The sequence below is a fragment of the Belonocnema kinseyi genome, chromosome 9 (genome assembly GCF_010883055.1).
Source record: "Belonocnema kinseyi isolate 2016_QV_RU_SX_M_011 chromosome 9, B_treatae_v1, whole genome shotgun sequence".
Lineage (NCBI taxonomy): Eukaryota > Metazoa > Arthropoda > Insecta > Hymenoptera > Cynipidae > Belonocnema > Belonocnema kinseyi.
The window spans coordinates 49,604,000-49,626,126 of NC_046665.1; the positions used below are offsets into that span (position 1 = coordinate 49,604,000).

General features: G+C 23.8%; 1 protein-coding gene across 10 annotated transcripts in view; it reads right to left on the reverse strand.

Annotated features, from left to right (window-relative positions):
• LOC117179564 (aldehyde dehydrogenase, dimeric NADP-preferring) overlaps window positions 1-22,127 on the reverse strand; it is a 109,248-nt gene that overhangs the window by 18,272 nt on the left and 68,849 nt on the right. For all 10 annotated transcript variants that reach the window (XM_033371488.1, XM_033371487.1, XM_033371490.1 and 7 more), the window contains 6 exons: window positions 21,884-22,027; window positions 18,905-19,000; window positions 14,325-14,546; window positions 10,643-10,806; window positions 10,296-10,526; window positions 7,654-7,851 (listed from right to left, as the gene is read on the reverse strand). In XM_033371488.1, the coding sequence (XP_033227379.1) occupies window positions 7,654-7,851; window positions 10,296-10,526; window positions 10,643-10,806; window positions 14,325-14,546; window positions 18,905-19,000; window positions 21,884-22,027 (1,055 nt within the window). The remainder of the gene's footprint in view (window positions 1-7,653; window positions 7,852-10,295; window positions 10,527-10,642; window positions 10,807-14,324; window positions 14,547-18,904; window positions 19,001-21,883; window positions 22,028-22,127) is intronic.

Below are 22,127 nucleotides of genomic sequence, written 5' to 3' on the forward strand. Positions count from 1 at the left end.
TAATTTCTTTAACTGAAAATTTAAGTATTCTTTTTTTTGTCGAAAATTGATCTTTTTTAATAATATATCATCTTCGTGGTTGAAAATTCATCTTTTTGGTGGGAAATTCATGTTTTTAGTTCAAAATTGATCTATTTTGTTGAAAATTTGTCTTTTTTTTAGATGAAAATTCATCTTTTGTGTTAAAAATCGTCTTTTTGGTTTTAGAATTGATTTCTTTTAGTAGAAATTACATCTTCGCATTTTTTCAAATTCATTTCATCAGCTGAAAATTGACCTATTTTGTTGAAAATTTTTTTCTTTGTTGACTGAAAAATTTGTTTATTTTTTTGAAAATTGAACTATTCTGTTGATTTTTTTTCTTTTTAACTGAAAAGTTGCTTTTCTTTTTTAACAGTTTTTAATATTTCGTATTTAACATTATTTACTTTTTCATGTTTTCAATTGTAAATTGTTTACTTTTTAAAGGCGTCTAAATTAAGAACGTTTCAACTTTAAGCTTGGTTAAAAAAGTTATTAGTTGATTGAAAATTGAACTATTTTGATGAAAAATCGTATTTTGGTTTCAAAAATTTACTCCATTTTAGAAATTTCATTCTTTTTGGTTAGAAATACAAGTATTTAGTTCACGATTAATCTTTTTTTCGTTTAAAAATTGTATTGATTGAGTACATTTTTTAAATTTTTTTCTTGAAAATTCAACAATTCAGTTAATCAACATTTTTGTTTGAAAATTATTCTTTTTGCCTTGAATGTTTTTGTTAAAAAATCTACTTTTTAGTTGAAAACTTATCTTTTTAGTATAAATTCAACAATTCTGTTAAAAAGTCATACTTATTGGTTGAAAATTGATCTATTTGCTTGAAAATTCGTCTTTTTGTCTTGAGAATTCAACAATTTGATATTTTTTCTTTCTTTATTAACAATTTTTTTCATTGAAAATTTAACTATTTTTTTGAAAATTAATCTTTTTGGTTTATAAATTTATCTCTTTCTGTAGAAATAAAAAACTTTGGTTAAAAATGCAACTATTTGGTTAAAATGTTAACTTTCCTTAAAAATTCTTCTTTTCTGGTAGAAAATTAATCATCTTAGTTTAAAATTCAACTATTTGGTTAAAAATTAATGCATTTTCTTGAACACTAATCTTTTTGGTTGAAAATTCAACTATTTACTTGTAATTTCTACAATAATTAAATTCCAAATGCCTCCTTATTTACATTTGAAATTTGAAAAATGTTTGAAAATTTACCTTTCGTGTATGTTTTAAATTGAAGTTCTCTTTTTAAATTTAAATTTGAAGTTATATATCCATCGAATTTAAGAATTCCTAGCCACTTAAGAAGAATCAAGAATATAATACATTTACGAGAAAAAAGAAAAGAAAGAAATAAGAATGCAGAACTGTAGAGGACAATAAAATATAATAGCATACAATCCTGAAAGTATTTATAATTTAAAATAATAATTTATTAATTAATTTTAGAATTTAGGCCCCTACAATAAAAACTGGGTCACGCTAGAAATTAAATAAATTCTTTTTTTTTTGCACGGAATCCTTTTCAATGCCACGCAATCGAAAAAAAATTGTTTTGCATACAAATAAATACTGATGAAAACTTCAAATTTGTGCAAGAAAAGCTCAGTGGAAAAAAAAAGATTTTTTGATACGAATTAGTGTAGAGCTGATGATGTTGATCCGATTTGAGCATTCTTCTTGCAAATGAAAGTTGACTAAATTTCAAAGAGAATTGTGAGAACCAATTTTTAAATATATTAATTTTTATTCTTATTTAACAAAAAATGGTGTTTATTATTATTTTTTAAATAAACCCTCCCACTTTGTTGAAACTACTCAAAGTGATGTAACACTTCACAAAATCAGTGAAGATGCTCTTTAGAAATAACATAAATTTTATAAACAAATACAAATTTTTGTCAATATTCAACCGACGTATTTCTTTTTTTCAAAGAAATCAATTTTAAATTACTTGTAAAAATTCTCCTCTTATAAAAATAAATTTGATAAGAAAATAGAGGTTTTCGTCAATTTTCCACTAGCAAATTTTCTTTTTTTAATGGAATCAATTTACAATTACTTTTTAAAATTATTTCCTTATACTAATACTTTCTTATATAACAATAATTGTTTACTTTATTTTAGAATGCTATTTTTAAAAAATCACAATTAGTTCAAGCTTATTTTTATTATTTTTAACGGAATAATCCGGAATTTACAGAATATTTAAATCAGTTTTTGCTGGAATCATCTTGTGAATTTTTCGTTGGTCACAGGATTTTCCTCCTAATATAATTGTTTGATTAAAGTTGTAATATTTTCGCTATTCGTAAACAGCGACTGAAAAATATTTTGTAAATTTTTTTGTTTCTAAATGAATTTTTTTATTGAAAATTTAACTATTCCATGTTCCAACTGTCCAGTTAAAAATCCATTATTTTAGTTAAAAATGTATTTCCTTGGTTACAACGGTTATAAATATGACTATTATGTTGAAAATTCATTTTTTTAAAAGAGATTTTCTCGTGTCTTTGGGTTAAAAATCAAATCACTTTGGTAGCAAATGCATATTTTTATATTTACTAAAAAATATTGAATGAAAAATCGTTTCGGGTAAAATATCAATCGTTTTGGCGAGTAATTAACGTTTTTGGTGTAAATTTTAATTATTAGCAGAAAGCGGACGAGGGTAGTCTGAAGTTGCGCACCGAGCTCTCCCACCACTCCCCCCTTGCAACGGTTCTCTGCAGCGAGGAAGCCTAAGGCCTAAGCTAAGCTCGGTGCGCAACTTCAGACTACGCTCGTCCGCTCTCTGAATATTAGGTTAAAAAATCCTCATAAATTTGAAATTTGATTGAAAATTCATATGTTTTCTTAAAAAGTCATGTTTTTTGGTCAAAATTAATATTTTTTGATTGTAAATATAACTATTACGTTGAATGTTTCTTTGAAAATTCAAAACTTGGTTCATAATTCAATTATTTTCTAATAAATTAATTTTTTTGGGAGGAAATTAATCTTTTGGTTGAAAATTCATTTTTTTAGTTGAAAATCTTTTTTTTATGGAACATTTTTTTTAGCTGAAAATTTAAGTATTCTTTTCTTTTGTCAAAAATTTATCTTTGTTGATGATATTTCATCTTCTTGGTTGAAATTTCATCTTTTTTGTTGAAAATTGATTTATTATATTGAAAATTTGTCTTTTTTAGATCAAAATTTATCTTTCGTGTTAAAAATTCAACTTTTCGGTAAAAAATGCATTTTTTTTTATTAAAGATTCATCATTTTTTTTAAAAGATTTTTTTTCTAAAAGTGTAGCTATTCCATTTTTGGTTAAGAATTGATATTAAAACACAAAAAGTAGGTCTGACTTTTTCAGTGAATTGCATTAAGGGTATGTGATACTTAGAAAATTGTCGATTTTACCAGTGTTAGATTCCCCCGGCTTTTTTCCTAGGATAAGAAATATTTTGCCTTCAAAATCTGGGAAATGATAGCGAACATGCTAACGGACGTCCCCAGACACTTTTCTTGCGTTTTTTTATAAAAAATTTTGATATTGCTAAAAATGTGCGTGTACATTTCGAGGTTATGTGTGTTATAATTCACCCGAGCGTTACTTCCAAACTACACAATATTTTTGGCCGAAAACTTTGGACTTACAAATCAACATAGTAACTAATCTCCCGGAAACTAACCTTGTTTGCAGACAATCAAAAAAGTTTATTTCATAAATAATTTTCAGATTATGGGAAAGGCAGAGATGAAAGACGACGTAACCTCAAAATAATACATATGCATAACATTTTTATTTAGCACAATAATTTTTTTGTCATTATCCCTCAAAAAAGAGTCCGGGGACGTCCGTTATGATATTTTATAGCATCTCCGAATTCAGTTTTTAAAAATTTTCCTTTTTGTGGAAAAAAACCGGGGAAGCTGTAAGTATCACATGCCCTTAAGAAAAAGCAAAAATAATTAAAAACTTGATGCTGTTTGCAAATAAACAGAAAAAATATATATGAAAAAATAAAGTAACTATTACTAATTATTTAAAAAAAGAAAAAGTCATGAAAATATGTAGTTTAATATGAATACAATTTATTTTTAAGATACATTTTGAAAGCAGTTCGAACTTCATATTTCTATGATTTATTTTACTGCTATTATTGATTTGATTATTTGTTCTAGTTAAAAAATGATTTATTTTTAAGATTATTAACGTATCGAATGAAAAAATTAATAATATTTGAGTCCTCAATGAGAAAATTATTTAAAACATACATGATCAGAAGAATTAATAAAAAATATATCACTTATATCGAATATAAATATAATAATAATAAAAATATGTAAGACTACAACTTCAGTTGCAAAGTGAAGAATCTTTGTACCTTTAAAATCTTAACAATTTCGAGCTTTGAAAGAAATATTTTTCAAAAGTATTGAAAATTTTAATTGAAATGTTTGGAGGGAATAATTTGGTAAAAAGTCAATGACAAATTTGATAAATGAGAAAATGGATTTAATATTATTGAATATAATGTATATATTTATTTAAATTGAACCGAACATCATAAATACAAACAGTCTTATCATCGGTAAAAATTGTTTTGTTTTTGCTAAAAATGCTTCACATTAATATGCGAATGACATTTAATAACAAAAATAATTTAAGAGTTTATAATAACCACTCTGATAAACAATTATTTGGGAAAAATATTAGAATTTGAAATTTTTCCAATTATAATTTCCTTCAATGGCCAGAAAGACTTCAGGTATTCCTTAAAATAATAAATATTTATTAATATTAGAGAAAATATAACAATTTAAATTTTTCTAAACAAATTAGATAAACAGATTTGAACTTTTGACCCTTTGGCATGGAAATATTTTGTTTGCACTGGAAATGTTTTAAGCTATTGGACGAATGACTGCTAGTCACCAAAATATTATAAAAGTTAACAATAACCACTGTTATTAACAATTATTGTGACAAAATATTTAAACTTAAGGTTTTATCAAATTTAAATTTTCTTTGATGGCCAAGTCGGTGGGTTATTGTCAAAAGATTTTGTATTGAGTGAATCTTAGCATGCAGTGTTATGAATTATTTTCTATCTATTAAGATTGAAAACCCGTCTTTTTCCAAGTGAAACTGCCAACACTTAGAAATTGTTTATGTAAATTGTTTTTGAACATGTAAGCTGTTTTATTCTACTAAATGTTATCAAAGATACATTCTTCATGAATATCCGGAGCCATTGTAGCAACTAAAGAAAAGAAAATTTTTTATAAAACCTTACCTTTGAATATTTTGTCACAAGAATTGTTTATAACAATGGTTATTGTTAACTTCTCAAATATTTTTGTGACTAGCAGTCATCCGCCCAACAGTTTAAAACATTTTCAGTGCAGACAAAAATTTCTATGCGAAAGGACCAATATTTTGAATTTGTTTATCTAATTTGTTTACAAAAATTTTAATTAATAATGTTTTATCAAATATTATTAAATATTTATTATTGTAAAGATTACCTGAAGTCGTTCTGGCCATTGAAGGAAATTATAATTTGAAATACCTCAAATCCTAATATTTTGCCACAAAAATTGTTTATCACAGTGGTTATTATAAACTTTTAAAGTATTATTGTTATTAAATGTCATTCCTACATTGATGTGAAACATTTTTAGCAAAACATTTTGTTTATCGATAATAATATTGTTTGTGAATTTGTTCATAAAATTGATTTATAACAAATAAATGGATTAATAAACACATTATTTGTATTCTATGAGTTCCTGAACATTTATTTAAGACAATAAAAAATTTTCCTTTTCAGTTATTGAAGCGTAAAAAATTGTTATATAAAAAAATTTAGTTTCTCCATACTTTGAGTGGAAAAATTATTAATAAAAAAATATAGGAGACAAAAGTTCGTAAAGTCAAGATCTATAGAATTTAATAATCTTTAATTTAAAACAAAAAAATTCCAAATCGCAAAAAATTCAAGGCTCGGGACATTTTTGACTGACAAAAGTGCTTTTTTCCTCCAACTGTGCGTCACGAGTACAGTACGTTTGTTTATAGTGTTTAATAGCTTATGCTCTGTTTATTTTAGAAATGAGGTTTGCTTAATTAAAAATCTGCTTTAAATTAAAATGTTTAATTAAAATTATTAGGGGTTGTATGCAGCGAGAAAAAAGCTTTCAAGATTAAGCAATAAATAAATTATTGAACTGAATAAATTTATATATGATGTTCGGTTCAATTTAATTAAATATATACATTATATTGAATGATATTATACTTATTTTCTCATTTATAAGTCTTGTCAATGACTTTTTACCAAATTATTCCCTCCAAACATTTTAATTCAAATTAATATTATGTTTTAAAAATATTTCCTTCAAAGCTTGAACTTGTTAAGATTTTAAAGGTACAAAGATTCTTTACTTTGCAACTCAAGTTGTAGTCTTACATATTTTAATTATTATTATATTTATATTGGATATAAGTGATGTATTTTTTATTAATTCTTCTGATCATGTATACGTTTTAAATATTTTTTTCATTAGCTACGTTAATAGTTTTAACAATAAATTAATTTTTTTTTAACTAGAACAAATAATAAAATAAATAATATCAGCAAAATAAATGGTAGAAATATGAAGTTCGTACTGCTTTCAAAATGTAACTTAAAATTAAATTTTATTCGCATTAAACTACATATTTTCATGACCTTTTCGTTTTGTAAATAATTAGCAATAATTACTCTTATTTTTTCATATATATATATATTTTTTTTTTGTTTATTTGCAAAGAGCATCAAGTTTTTAATTATTTTTGCTATTTCTTAATGCAATTCAATGAAAAAGACAGACCTACTGTTGGTGGCGCCATAGGTTGAAAATTCAATTGTTTGGTTGAAAATTTACTTATTAGTTTGAATATTCCGTCAAAATTCATAACTTGGTTGAAAATTCAATTATTTTGTAAAGAATTTTTTTTGGGAGGAAATTAATATTTTTAGTTGAAAATTCATTTCTTTAGTAGAAAATAAATTTGTTATTCAAAATTAATTTCTTGAACTGAAAATTTAAGTATTCTTTTTTTTTTGTCGAAGATTTATCTTTTTTAATGATGTCTAATCTTCGTGGTCGAAAATTCATCTTTTGTGTTAAAAATTCATTTTCTTGGTCAAAAATTCGTTTTTTCTTGGGTTCAAAATTCAATTAAATTGAAAGAAAATGACCATTTTTGAGTTGAAAATTAAACTTTTTTGTCAAAAATTTGTCGTTTGGTTTAAAACTCAACATTTTGGATAATTTTTTTTCTTTGATGACTGAAAAATCGTCCTTGATTGAAAAATCGACTCTTGTTAAAAATGACTTTTGTTAAAAATTACTCTTTTTGGTTTAAAAATTAGCCTGCTTTGATTAAGGAGTCAAATAATTTATTAAAAATTCGTATTATTTGATTTAATTTGACCGTTTTTCATTAAAAATTAAAATATTTTTAGTAGAAATATCATCTTGTTCATGTATTTTGCGTGTGTCTTACGCAATTTTTGGATGACCCCTAATAAAATTCTGGTTCACAATAATCAATCTTTTTTGAAAATTCAACTTACCGGTCGTTTATAAATCTGATGGCTTCGTATGCATTGTTGATATTAACGATGGGCAAAATTGGGCCAAATATCTCTTCTTGCATCACTGGATCTGAGGGTTTAACGTCGACAAGAATCGTCGGTTCGATGTACTTTTCGGAAGGATCGGTTTTGCCTCCAACTGCGACTGTTCCATTCGATAAAAATTTGGACAGGCGTCTAAAAAGTAAGAATAAATCGTTAAAAAAAAAACAAAGAAAAAGTGCCGCAGGAAAATATTTGATCAATTTTAAGGTTGAAATGGCAGGTTTTGGAATTATTTTGAAATAAAAAATATTGTCAATCGTAGCATAAATTACGAAAAATAATAGGAAAATAGGTTTATGTAATTTTTTTAATATTACATCGCGTGTTTGTATACTTTTTTTAAATTAAAAATATAATACTGATATCAAAAAAATCTCGTGAAAGCCTTTCGAAACTTTTAAGATATACCCTAAGAACTTAAAATTCTTTGTTAAGATTCTTTGAAAGCACTTAACGTTTTTTAAATTTCATTAAATTCCTTAGAATTTTTTTAAATACCCTGAAAACTTTAACATCTATAATATCTTTCGAAATTGCTTAGAAAATGATAACATCCTTGAACATAATATGCATAGAAATGCAGCTCTTTTGCTTAAAAAATAGAATTTTTCGAATGTTATCAAATAAAATTGTAACGTTTAAAGTTTAAATTGAGTACTCTGAAATTTGACAGATTCTAGGCTTTCTATTTCAAACAATTCAGTTTAAAATTGTTTACATTTAAATATTTGATCTATAATTGTTTATTTTAAACGTCAAGTCAAACGGTGCAAAATATTGAAAAATAGTTTGTTTTTTTTTAATTAAAAACTTTCACATTTCGTGGGTTGAAAATAGAATATTTTAGATTGAAACGATTTTAAATTGAATAAAACCATTTAGTTATGAATTAGAATCTCATTAAAATTGTGCAATTTTTAAGTTTAATATCTGTAGTTTGTTTAATTTTAAACAGTTTTAGAGTCGTTTTTTGAAAATAATTATTGTTCAAATTTAAAATTCATTAATTAACTTATATTTACAGTTGATCAACATAGAAGTTTTATTATCAGAATTTTTTTATTTAATAGCATTTAATTTTTAGTTATTTAATTCCTCAAACTGCATTGTAAAATTCTGTAAATTAAAAATTTAAGCTTAAGAATGAAGATCTAAATTGAAAAAATGGTAATGTAAAATACTTTATAATAAATTATAGTAAACTGATTGTATAAAAAATTAATATGGGAATTTGTTAAAAGTATTTTTCTAATTAAGCTAGAAAGAAATAATTGAAAAAACACAAAAATGACTTCGAAAAACCGAAAAATTTTGTTTTTTTCGTCCATTAGACGCTAAATCATGCCCTTTGGTTGAAAATTCAACTATTTTCGTAACTGTTTTGTAGAAAATTGGAAAAAATTATTTTTCCTTTCATCACCAAAAAATCTTATTTGATGTAAAATTTAATTTGAACTCTTTTGTTTGACAACCTTTTTTCTCTTCACTGAAAAATCTTTTCTGGTTGAGTATACAACCATTCTTATTAGAATTTTTTTTCTTTCTTCATTGAAAAATTTTGTTTCGTAGAAAATTAAAACATTCTGTTTACATTTTTTTTTCTATCTTGACTGAAAAAATCTTTTTTCGTAGAAATTTTACCATTTTGTTGAAAAATCGCCTTTGTGGTTTGGAAATTCTTCTCTTGTGGTAAAAATTTCATCTTTTAACGTTAAAGATTTTATTCCTTTGTTAAAAATCTAATTATTTTGTTGAAAAATCAACAATTTTGTTAAAGTCCTCCTTTTTGTTTAAAAAAATTCAAATGTTTTGCTGAAAATTCATATATTTTGGTGAAAAAAATGCATTATTTAGTTGAAGATTATGGTTTTGTTAAAAATTCAGATTTCCGGTTTCAAAATTCAACTGTCTTTTAGAAAATTCGTCTTTTTGGTTTGCAAATTTAATAGTTTGGTTTAAAAATTAACTATTTAGTTCAAAATTCATCTTTTTTGAGTGAATTTATCTATTTTTGATTTAAAATAAAAATATTTTTTGATAGAAATATCATATATTACATTTATCGTTGAGAATTCATCTTTTTTTTAATTTATCTGCTTGTTTAAGATGTAAACTGCAATACTTTGAAAAAAATTAAGTATTTTGGTTGATGATTCATCCTTTTCGCTAAAAACTAATTTCTTTAGTTTGCAATTTTAATCAATTTGTTAAAAAATAATTTCTTTGATTGGAATTTCATTTATTTAGCTAAAATTGCATTATTATTACTTAAAATATTAACCATTTTAAACTATTTAATTTGAATTTAATAATTACTAAATTTATTAATTTTATTTAAGGGGTAAAACGGGAAAATTTAAATTTAGGAGTATGAAAAATATTATCTTTTAAAATTTTATGCAATAATTGATATTAAAAAAAAAACAATTTTATTTGCAGAAAATATCGTTTTCTTGAAATAAAATGCAATTTTTAAGGAAAACCCCATATTTGAGACTAATTTTATTTCTGAAATGAAAACGGGAAAAAAGTTATTTTTTGGCAATCCTGGAGATAATATTATTGATAAAACTCACTGGAAGTGATTGTCGCTAATAATGCGGCACAAATCGGGACTTTCTTGTGGATTTTCAGAGTACCATTCCTTAAGAACTTTCTTCGCTTCCTGGACAAACTGATTTTGAACTTCAGAGGTGCATAATATGTAATCAGGTGCAATGCACGTTTGTCCATTATTTATAAATTTTCCCCACAAAACACGCTTGACGGTAATACTTATATCTGCCGAGCTGTCTATGTAAACAGGACTGAAAAAAAGATTTTTTAAATTATTTGAGTGTCGAATAATTAATATACAACTAATAATTTGTTTAGGCTCGGGACATTTTTATGTTTAATAAATATTAAAATAAATTTTAATGACCTCTTGCCACCGAGTTCCAAAGTGACTGGTGTTAAATATTTGTTTGCAGCCTCTCGGACAATTTTTCCAACAGCAGTCGAACCCGTGTAAAATATATAATCGAACCTCTGCTTCAAGAGTTCCGTCGTTTCTGAAACGCCTCCACTTACAACGACAAAGCATTCCTATGAGAAACATTTATATTATAATTAAATAAATAACCTTTCAGATTAAGTTTATTTTAAACGCGGATGGCCGCAATACTTTATTATTAAAATTCCCTGATTTTTTCCCGACTAATTTAACATTTTCTCCGGAATTTTTAATATAGAATCTTTTATAAACGAAATAAAAAGTGTCAGTTTAAAATGATAAATATTTCATTTATTATTCTCATGGCTTCTGGAACCTAATTTACGTGAAAAAGGCAACTATTTTAACCGAAAGTGTCCAAAAGCGATTAATATTCTTTTGAATTTAAAACAATTTAAATGAATTTCAAAGAATCCAAAGATCCTATTATTTTCAGTAACATTTGAGTGAATTTAGAGGAATTTAAGGAAAATAAGAAAAATTCGATAAAATTCGAAAAAATACAAAAATATATGAAAAATCATTGAATTTGGTACATTTGGAATAAGTTCAAAAAACTTAAGGGAATTAAAAAAAATTTAATAAAATGCAGAAGAATGCAAAGTTATTTTAAAATACTTTAAAAAAAGTAAAAAAATAAAATTACAAACAATTCATTTAATTAAATAGAATAGCATGAATTTAGAAGAATTCGAGTGAATTAAGAAAATTTAAAAAATTCAATATAAATTAATAAACATTAAAGGTGAATTCCAAAATAATTCAAAGGAATTGCAAAAAACGCAATATATACAATTTTATGAAATCTGATCATTCCTAAAATCCTGGAAATTTTATTAAAATGCCTTAACAGAATTCGAAATCCCTTAAAATCCTCGGAAATCTTTTAAAATCCCTTGAAATCTTTTCAAATAACATCAAACCTTATAGATTCTATAAAATCGTTCTATATATTGTAAAATTCTAGGAAATTCTTTACGGTCGAATGAAACTTTTTTTCTAATTCCCTTAAAATCATTCAAAACCTTAGCAATCCCTTAAATTTTTTTGATTCTCTTGAAAATCCACTCGAATTTTTTTAATGTTCTTTAATATTTCCAATCATTTGACATTCCTTCTCATTGCGAAAATCAATGAAGAATTCCATGAAGTCTTTGGAATTTCCTAAAATACTTTAAATCCTTTGAAATCTTTTGAAATTCCTGGAAATTTTGTAAAGCTCATAAAACTTACATGGAATATTTTTAAATACCCTAAAATATTTTCTATCCATTAAAACTCCATTAAATTACTACAATAAATTAAAAATTTCTTGTAATCATTTAAAGTACCCAAAAATACTTGTAATCCTTTACAAAATTTTGAAATCACTTGCAATTTTTTTGTTGGAATTTTGAAAAATAACCTGAAATATTTCAAGTCCTGCAAAATTTTTTGAAATCCCTTGCAGTTTTTTTTTAATATCTTGAAAGATCATTGAAGTTTTTGAAAATACCATAAAATCTTTAGAATTCTTTTAAATGTCTTCAAATTATTGACAATTCCTTACAATCTTCATCAAATTTCTTAAAATATTTCAAATTCTTTAGAATATTTTAAAATACCTTGAAACTTTTTAAAACTTTGAAAAATTCCTTGAGATCTTTTGAAAACTGAAATAAATTGCAAATTTCTTCGAATCTTTTGAAATATTCTAAAATATTTTAAAATCCGTTGTCATTTTCTAAAGCTCGTGAAGATTTCTTAGAACTTTTAAAAATACCTTAGAATATTTAAAATCCCCTAAAATTATTTGAAATTCCTTAGAATCTAATCAAATTCGTTAAAATATTTAAAATCTTTTGCAATATTTTGAAATACCTTAAAAGTTTTTAAAACTCTTGAAAATACCTTTGAATCTTTTTAAATACCTTAAAAGTTTTTAAAACTCTTGAAAATACCTTTGAATCTTTTTAAATACCTTAAAATATTTTGTATTATTTGAAATTCTAATTAATTACTGAGGTCAATTGAAAATTTCTTGAAATCATTTAAAATACCTTAAAATTGTTTAAATTCTTCACAATCTTTTTAAATCCCTTGCAATTTTTTAAGCTCGTAAAAATTCTTTAGAGCTTTTAAAAATAGCCTGAATATTCAAATATTTCGAAATCTATTCAAATTATTAAAAATTCCTTGGAATCTTTGAAAGTTTTCTATAATATTTCAAATAATTTTTTTATTTCAATTATTTTAAAATACCTTGAAACTTTTTAAAGCTCTTGAAAATTCCTTGAAAGTTTTGAAAATACCCTATAATTTTTTAAATCGTTTAAAATTCCTTTTTTTATGAATTCAAATTATTGAAAAATTTATTTAAAATTCTTTGGAATCTTTTGAAATTCCTGGAAACTTTTCAAAATTCTTGAAAATTCCTTTCAATGTTTAAGAATAGCCTAGAACCTTAAGAATCTTTTGAAGTTACTTAAAATTATTTAAATCTATTAGATATATCCTAAGATATTTAAAATCGTTTGAAATCTTTTGAAATACTTTGAAAAATGTTAAAGCTCTTGAAAGTTTCGTACAATTTTTAACAATACCCTGAAATATTTCAAATCCTTTATAATCTTTTGAAATATCTTGCCAATTTTTAAATGGCGTGAAAATACCTTAAAGATTTAAAAAATACCGGACAATATTTTAAATTGCTTGAAACATTTAAAAATCCCATGGAACTTTTAAATGTACTGCAAAATATTAAAATCCTTTACAATGTCTTTAAATTCCTTGACATTTTTTAAAGCGCGTAAACATACCTTCAAGATTTTAACATCTCTGTTCTGTAATACCTTCAAATTATTGAAATCTATTAAAAATTTATTTATATATTTTCTAATAAATATATTTTTCAAATTCTTCGGAATTTTTTGAAATCCCTTAAATCTGTTTAAAAATCTTGAAAAATTCCTTGACATTTTTACAAATTATATCCTAAGATCTAGAAAATATTTTGAAATTACTTAAAATTTTATAAATCTATTGAATACAACATAAGATATTTCAAATGCTTTTAAATCTTTTGAAATCTCTTCAAATGATTATAATCTCTTGAAAACATCTTTGAATCTTTTAAAATATCTTAAATTATTGCAAATCATTCTTTAAAGCGCGTAAAAATTACTTGTAGACTTTAAAAATTCCCTAAAATATTTTTAATCATTTGAAATTTTTTGAAATTCCTTTTTTGGAATGACTTCAAATTATTGAAACCTACTAAAAATCCTTTGGAATCATTCCATATACCCTATATTATTTAAAATGCTTTGGAATATTTTTAAATGTCATAAAAATTCATGAAAATGCCTCGAACGTTTTCAAAATATCCTAAAATCTTTCAAATATTTGAAATCCCTTAAAATGATTGAAATCAATTACGACTTCCTTGAGATCTTTTAAGCTCTCTTGGCATATTTTAAAATATCCGAGAATATACCTAGCCCTGATTATTGTTGCCATTTTTTTTAAATTTTCCCTGTTTTGCAGGTTTCCCTAACATGCCGCCACCCTGTTTTAGAAAAAAAATCGACCTTATTTAAATTTGATTTAAAAATTTAGATCTGTAACTCACATTGTCCAAATACTTTGGGATCAATTCTGCGATAATTTTTGAAGTGAATTGAGATACTTCAGAAGGTTTAACGATGACACAATTTCCAGCTGCTATGGCTCCCATCATTGGTACCAGGGTCAATTGTAAAGGATAATTCCAGGCTCCGATTACGAGAACTACTCCATAAGGATCTTTGTGAATTTCGACACCGTCTAGGATGTTGACGATTGGTTTGGAAGGCTAAACAATTTAATTCATAATATTAGGGTGTCCACCCTGGTTGAAAAAAATTTTACCAGAAAGTATAACATTTCTACAACTTTAATTTTCTATAAAACATCTACTTTTCTTTTAAAAAATGTACAAAATTTAACAAAAAAATACAATTAAATACAAACAGCTAATTTTGTCTTGTATTTTCTTATGAAAAGTAAAAGAAATGATCAATAAAGTATAAGTTTCTACAATTCAAAAATTTGTACAACTTTCTATTATTATTTTTTTTACTTTGCTGTAAAAATCTAAAAGGTATTAAAGACAAAGGAATGTATTTATTTTTTAATTTTGGCGTTTGAAGTCATAAAAATGATTCTAATTTTACGTAAATTATTGTAGAAAATTACAAATCTTTGAAAAACAATACAAGATTTTACAAAAGTTGAAATAATGGAAAACTGTACTTAAAATTATTTTGTAAATACTGGTAGTTTATTTCAGAAATGTACACATTTAAGGGAAAAAATACGTTTTTTGCCAGCAATACTTTTAGAATCCACATCAGCGTTTCGACTTCTACCTTACTAATAATTTTTGTAGGACATGTAAGTTATAAGTTTATTAAAAAAACACAATTTACAACAAATTTTACTATAAATATTATTACCAATTTCATTTATGCAACATTTGTATACATTAAAATTTTACCTAGATATCCAGATCTATCAAACGTAACTTCAAATCAGAAATATTTTTTATTTTTAACATAATCTTATGTAAATTAATGCAAAATTAATGCAAAATATAAACATTCAGTGACAAAGTCATCATAGTTGCATTAATGATAAAAGCTATGGATTTTAATATGTAAATTATATCAATTGTCAGAAACACACCTAACTTCAATTCCGTATCAAATAAAGAGTGATTAACTTTAAAAAATATCAAACATATTAAAAATCCAAAATAAAGCCGGAAAAATTTAGCGAAAATGTTAGTTACTGTTGTCAATGACTATACATTTACGAGAATATTGAAAAAGATTTTAAAAATTGGATTAATATATAAAAAATTAACGATAATTATTAATTCGAAACCAATTCGAGTAAGTTTAAGATATATATTTAGAAGCTTTCAAAAGATGGAGAAATAATTTAAAGCTTCGTAAAAATTCCTATAAAAACTAAAAATAACATTTTTATTAGATTCCTGAGAAATTTTTATATGAGTTTTTTAAACAAATTTTGAAGAGTGTATTTAAGATTATTTCAAAATCAATTGTTATGTACAATTTACCGTTTCCAGGTTCAAATGGCTTAAGGTGATATGATTTTAAAAATTGATATATTCTTTGATACTATATTGAATTCAATTCAAATCGGTCTAAATACATAAGTTTTCATGCAAAAATTTTGCATTTTCAACAATATATACGAATTTTTAAACCAATAGTTTATTTTTTAACCAAAAAATTAATTTTCTACAAGAAAAGACGATTTTTTAACAAAATACATGATTTCTCAACCTAATCATTGAATTTTCACCTGATGAATATAAATTTTTAATCAAATAATTAAATTTTGAATTTAAAAAGATCAGTTTGCAAAGAAAAATTGAATAGTTACATGAAATTAGAGTTAACAAAATTAATTTTCCACTAGAAAAAAATTCAACCTATGTGATAAATTTTGAACTGAAATTATGCACTTCGACTGGAATAAATTAATTTAAAATGAAAAAGATATATTAAAAAAAAGATAACGGTTCAACTGGAATTGTTGCATTTCTACAAAAAAGACGACCTTTCAACAAAATACATAAATAAATAGAAAAAGTTAACGTGGAATCTAAGAGAAAAATTTTTAACTAAAATTATGAAATATTCAATTAGAATAGTTACATATTCAGCAAAATCTAATTTTATTTTAAAAAAAACTAATTTTCAAAAAAATATAGTTACATTTTAAACAAAAAAAGATTCAACCAATAAGACTGAATTTACAAAAAATAAAAATAAAAACAATAAATAAATAAGAATAATTTTTCGAACAAAAGTTGAACAGTTAAAATTCCTGTTAACAAAATTAATTTGCAGTGATCGAGATGAATTTTCAACTAAAATGATGTAATATTCAATTGGAATAGTTACGTTAAAAATAAATAATTTTCAACAAAATAGTTACACTTTCAACTAAAATGATTAATCTTCAACTGGAATAGTTATATTTTAAATCAGAAAGATGAATTTTCATCTAAATTTATGAATCGTTAAGTAGAATAATTGAATTTCCAACCAAAAGAGATCGTTTTTCAACCAAAAATTTAAAAGGTTAAATTTTAAGTTAAAAAAATTAATGTGCAACCAAATAGATGAATATTTAACTAAAATGATGGAATATTCAACTGGAATGGTTACATTTTCATTCAAAAAAATTAATTTTTAATCAAATAAAGAAAGAATCTTCAACACAACAGCTCATATTTCAATTAAAGAGATGTTTTTTTAATTAAAAATGAAGAATCAACAATAAAAAATTAATTTTTAACAAAATAGTTTAAATTTCAACCAGGTAATTAAGTTTTTATTCCAAAAAAAAGATCAATTGTAAACAGAAAATTTAGTGGTAGATATTTCAACCAAAAAATATTTTAATTTCTAATCAAAGACAATTTAATTCAACCAGAAAAGACGACTTTAGAACATAAAATTTATTCTTTAAATTTCAACATAAAATTGTAAAAACGTAAGGAGAAAAGTCGTCTTTTCTGATTGAATTGAAAGGTCTTTGATTAGAAATTTAAATGTTTGTTGGTGGAAGTATCTACTACTAAACTTTCTGTTTAGAATTGCTCTTTGTGAATAAAAATGTAATTACCTGGTTCAAATTTGAACTCATTTGTTAAAAATTAATTTAATGTTTTTATGATTTTTCAAACAAAAGAGAGGAAAAATTGCAAACTTTTGATTTTTCCAGCAGGAAGATGAATTCTCAGCCAAGAAGATTAATTTTCTCGAAAAAAAGAATTTTCAACGAAATACATTAATTTTTAGCCAGATACTGGAATTTTTCATTGAAACGATCAATTTTCAACCAAAAAGATAGAAGTTAAATTTTCGGTTAAAAAAATTAATTTTATACCAGCAAAAAAAAACGAATTTTACAACAACATAGTTAAATACAGTAATATAAATCTAGTTTTAAAATGAAGAAACATTGGTATTTAATCTTTATTGCAATTTGAAAAAATTAAGCACTTTCTCGAATAAATTCCCTGACTAAAAAAAAATTCCTGACACTTCCAGGTTTTTTTCCAGGTATATCAAAATTCCCTGAAAAGGAATTTTCTAAAAGAATTATCATACTCAGTTGTGAAAGTAACTAAATAAAAGAAATTTACCAAAAAAATCAGATAAAGAATTACAATGATTTTAGTCTTATTATTTTTATTATTAATTTATTTTAGTTAAGAATTATTTATAGTTTTGACTTTTAAACAGGGAAATTCGCAAAAAATGAGAATTTTGACTCTGGAACAGGGAATTTTCTAAAAGAATTATAATATATTTTAGAAAAGAAAATTTCGTTAAGGAATTATACTTTTTATTTCAAAACAAAGAATTTCCATAAAAAATTATTAATTCGTTTTAGAACAGGGGATTTTTACATGGAACGGGAATTTTTGAACAAAATTTGTATTCTGGTTTAGAAGAAGGGAATTAAAAAAATCCATGTTACAAGTTTTGATAAAAAAGAGTAAATAAATATAATTCTGAGTTTTGCACACAAAATTTTTGGAAATAAATTCAATTGTGACAGAGAATTTTTTGTAGAGAATTAGAATTTTTACTTACAAAAAGCGTAAAATATTTCCATACAGAATCATAATTTTAATTTCAAAACAGAGGATTTTCATAAAGAATTATAATAATAGCTGCCTTTTCACGGAGCGAAATTTCAAAGCTTCTCGAAATTTTATTATTGTCCAAGTTAATTTTGCAAGAAAAAAAAATAACGGGGAAAAAATCAATAATAATTTTGGTTCAAAATAAATAGACTTTCTTTCTTGATTTTTTTAAACTGGAAAATATAATGGACAATACAAGGAAAATTTCAAAATAATAAACAAAGTATAATTGGTTAATAAAAATATTTTGAACTCTGAAATTTGACTGATGTTCGAATTCAGAATTATAATTCTCAAACAAAATTCCCGGTTCCAAAAAAAAAACTTGTTAAATTTTTCGAAATCTCTTAAAATCTTTAAAAATCGCTGTAAATCATTCAAATCTTTTGACTCTTTTAAATTTACCAAAAGAAAACCTGGAATTAAAAATAATCCATTGGGTAGACAAGTAGGTATTCTGTAAATTTGTATAATACCTTTTCTATGGCCGCCCATTCCTTTATGTTACGCAACATATCTTTGACTTCACTTATTGTATAGTCTATCTCCAGGGCGTAGCACTCGAACTTACTCTGAAAACAATAATTATTTTATTATTATTGATTTTACGAATAAGGGCCAGTGATGGAATAATATATCAGTTTTAGGCTGATATTCTCATCTTTACAACAGTAAAAAAAACAATAAATATTGTTTAAGTTATTAAAAATTATACAAAAGTCATAAAAGGGATATTCTTTTTATATAAAGTTTTTTTTTAATAATTAAAGACGATTTTCATATCAACAGTTAAAGTAAAAAATTTAAACTATTTAACATATTAAAACTATATTTTGTGGTTTAGAATAAGTCTCTTTTGATTTAAAATTATACTATTTAATTGAAAATTGAACTATTTTCTTAAAGTCATATTTTTTAAACGAAAATTTAAATATTCAGTTGAAAGTTGAACTACTACATTGTTAAACATTCATTTTCTTGGTTAAATATTAAACTATTTTGGTGAAAATTCACTTTATATTTTTGGGTTGAAAATTAATTTTTCGAACCGAAATATTAACTAAAAACTTATTAAAAGAATTTAATATAAAAAAGATGAATCATTCTTTTCTTTACTAAATATTTAACTATACCATTTTTTATTGCCAATTAATCTTTTTGGTTAAAAATTACACTATTTGATTCAAACTTCATATAATTTATTAAAAATTCGTCTTGGTAAAAAATTAGTCTTCTTCATTGAAAAATCAACTAATTGTTAAAATTTCATTTTATTAATTGAAGATCCATCCATTTGGTTGAAAATATAAAAGGAAAATGCAATTTTGTTGAAAATTCATTGTTTTGTAATATATTCGGTTTTTTCCTTAAAACTCAACTATTTAGTTGAAAATTTGTCTTTTTGGTCAAAATTGCTAGTATTTTGATTTAAAAATGCAACTGTATAATTTAAAATAAACCTTTGTTACAAATCTAACGGTTTTATAGAGAATTCGCCTTTTTTGAAAAAAATTCACCTGTTTGATTGAAAACTGGCCTTTGTTTAAACATGAAATTTTTGATTTAAAATTTAACTGTGTTGTAGGGAATTCGTTTCTTTGGCATAAAATTCAACAATTTTGTAGATATTTTTTTCTTTCGGATGAAAAAAGCTCCTTTAGTGACAATTCAACTATTTTGTAGACAATTGGCCTTTTTGGCTTGAAAAATCAACTCTTTTTAAATTTAAAATTGCATTTCTTGTTGCTGAAATTTCAACTTTTACATTTTATTCTTGATAATTCATCTTTTTTGGTTTCATTCAACTGCTTTCTATTTAAAATTAAACTCTTTTTTGGTTGAAATATCAAATATTATATTTCTTGTTAAGTTTTTTTTAAATAAAAAATTTAAATCTTTTTGTTTGTTTAAAAGGTTACTTGATTAAAAAATGGAATAATTGGTTAAAAATTAAACTCCAGTATTAAAATTTTGTTTAGTCCCAGATCCATCAATTTAGTTGAACATTCATTTCTTTCATTACGAAAATTGAATGCTTTGTAAAAAATTAGTTTTTTGTTTAAATACTGATTTTAACTAAAAATTTAACTATTGAATTTTTGATTGGAAATTACATTACTTGGTTGAAAATACATCTTAGTTGATGACAAATTCAAATTTTGTTGAACATTCTATTATATTGATAGAAAATTTAATTATTTTATAGAAAATGGACTTTTTTTTTAAATTCAGCTGATTTCTAGAGAATTAGCCTTTTGGCTTAAAAATTAAACTGTTTCATTAAAAACTGATCTATTTGGGTTGAAAATTCTCTTATTTGATAAGAAAATGCAACTGTATCGTTGGGAACTTTTTTCCTCTACTAATTTTATCTCACATGATCTAATACAATTTCAAATCAATTCGATGTATAGTTTTTAATTTTGGATTCAATTGTTAATTTTTTCAGTTATGAAATCTTTCAGTTTACAATATTTAATTCTAATCATTTTTACTTTCAAACTTTTCCCCCTTTTAAATTTCCGTTTTTCTTATATGAAAACTCAAATATTTGGCAGAAAATTCGCCTTTTTCATACAAAATTTAACTTTTTTATTTCAAATTGATTTTTTTTTGTAATTAATTTTTTTTGGTTAAAATATCAAATATTACATTTTTTGTTGAGACTGAGTTTTTCTTGAAAATTCCTCTTTTCGTTTTTGAAAATTAATTTTTTTAGCTGAAACTGTTTCATTTTTTTTAAATTTATCTTTATTATTTGAAAATTATTATTTTTGGTTGACAATGTATCTTTTTTTTATTTGAAAAATGCAAGTATATTTGTTAAAAGTTCAATTATTTTGTTGAAAATTAAACTATTTTTATAAAAATGTTTCTAATTCTAAATCTTCAAATTGAATGAAATTTTAAATGTGAACAATCAAAATAACATAATTTTCAAATGTAAAATTCCCAAAATGTGATCATTTTAATGTTGTTGAAGATTAAAGTTAAGAGTTTTTAATTCCAAATCTTCTAAATGGATGAAACTTCAAATGTATATAATACAAATTAAAGAATTTTTTTAAATTTTAAACTTGTATAAAGAAACAATTTTAAATTTCGATGCGTTTGTAATGAAAGATCAATTTTTAAATTCTAAATCTTCCAAACAGAAGAAATTTCGAATGTGAGGTATCAAAATTAGTTTGTTTTTTAAAATTGTAAATCTTAAAACTTGAATAATTTTTTATTGAATATTTTCAGAATAAAATAATTACTACAATTTCTATTTAATTCTCTTAAAGATATATTCTCTTTCGGCGTCAAAAGCCCAAATTCATCATTTACTGAGAATGTTTTGGTTTTTTCGCAAATTAAACGAAAGTTCACAATCATTTCTCATTTTGTCGATTCAGTAGCCACTCTGAAATATAAAAACTAAGTTGATAAATACATTGGTTCATGAAACCAACCTTGCGTAAGTCGTTCTGAAGAGCAGCCTGGATTTCAGTTGCATTGTCTTCAAGCATTTTTACAAACTGCTTCAGTTGTTTGATTCTCCACTCCAGAGGACGAGTTTTTCCACTAAAGAAGGCATCTCTCGTTTTTTGAACAAGCTAAAAAATTATAAATTTATAAAACAAGGACAAAAGTAGAAATTTAATGTCTTAAGAAAAATGCATGAATTATTCAATAGAATACAGTAAATCCAACATA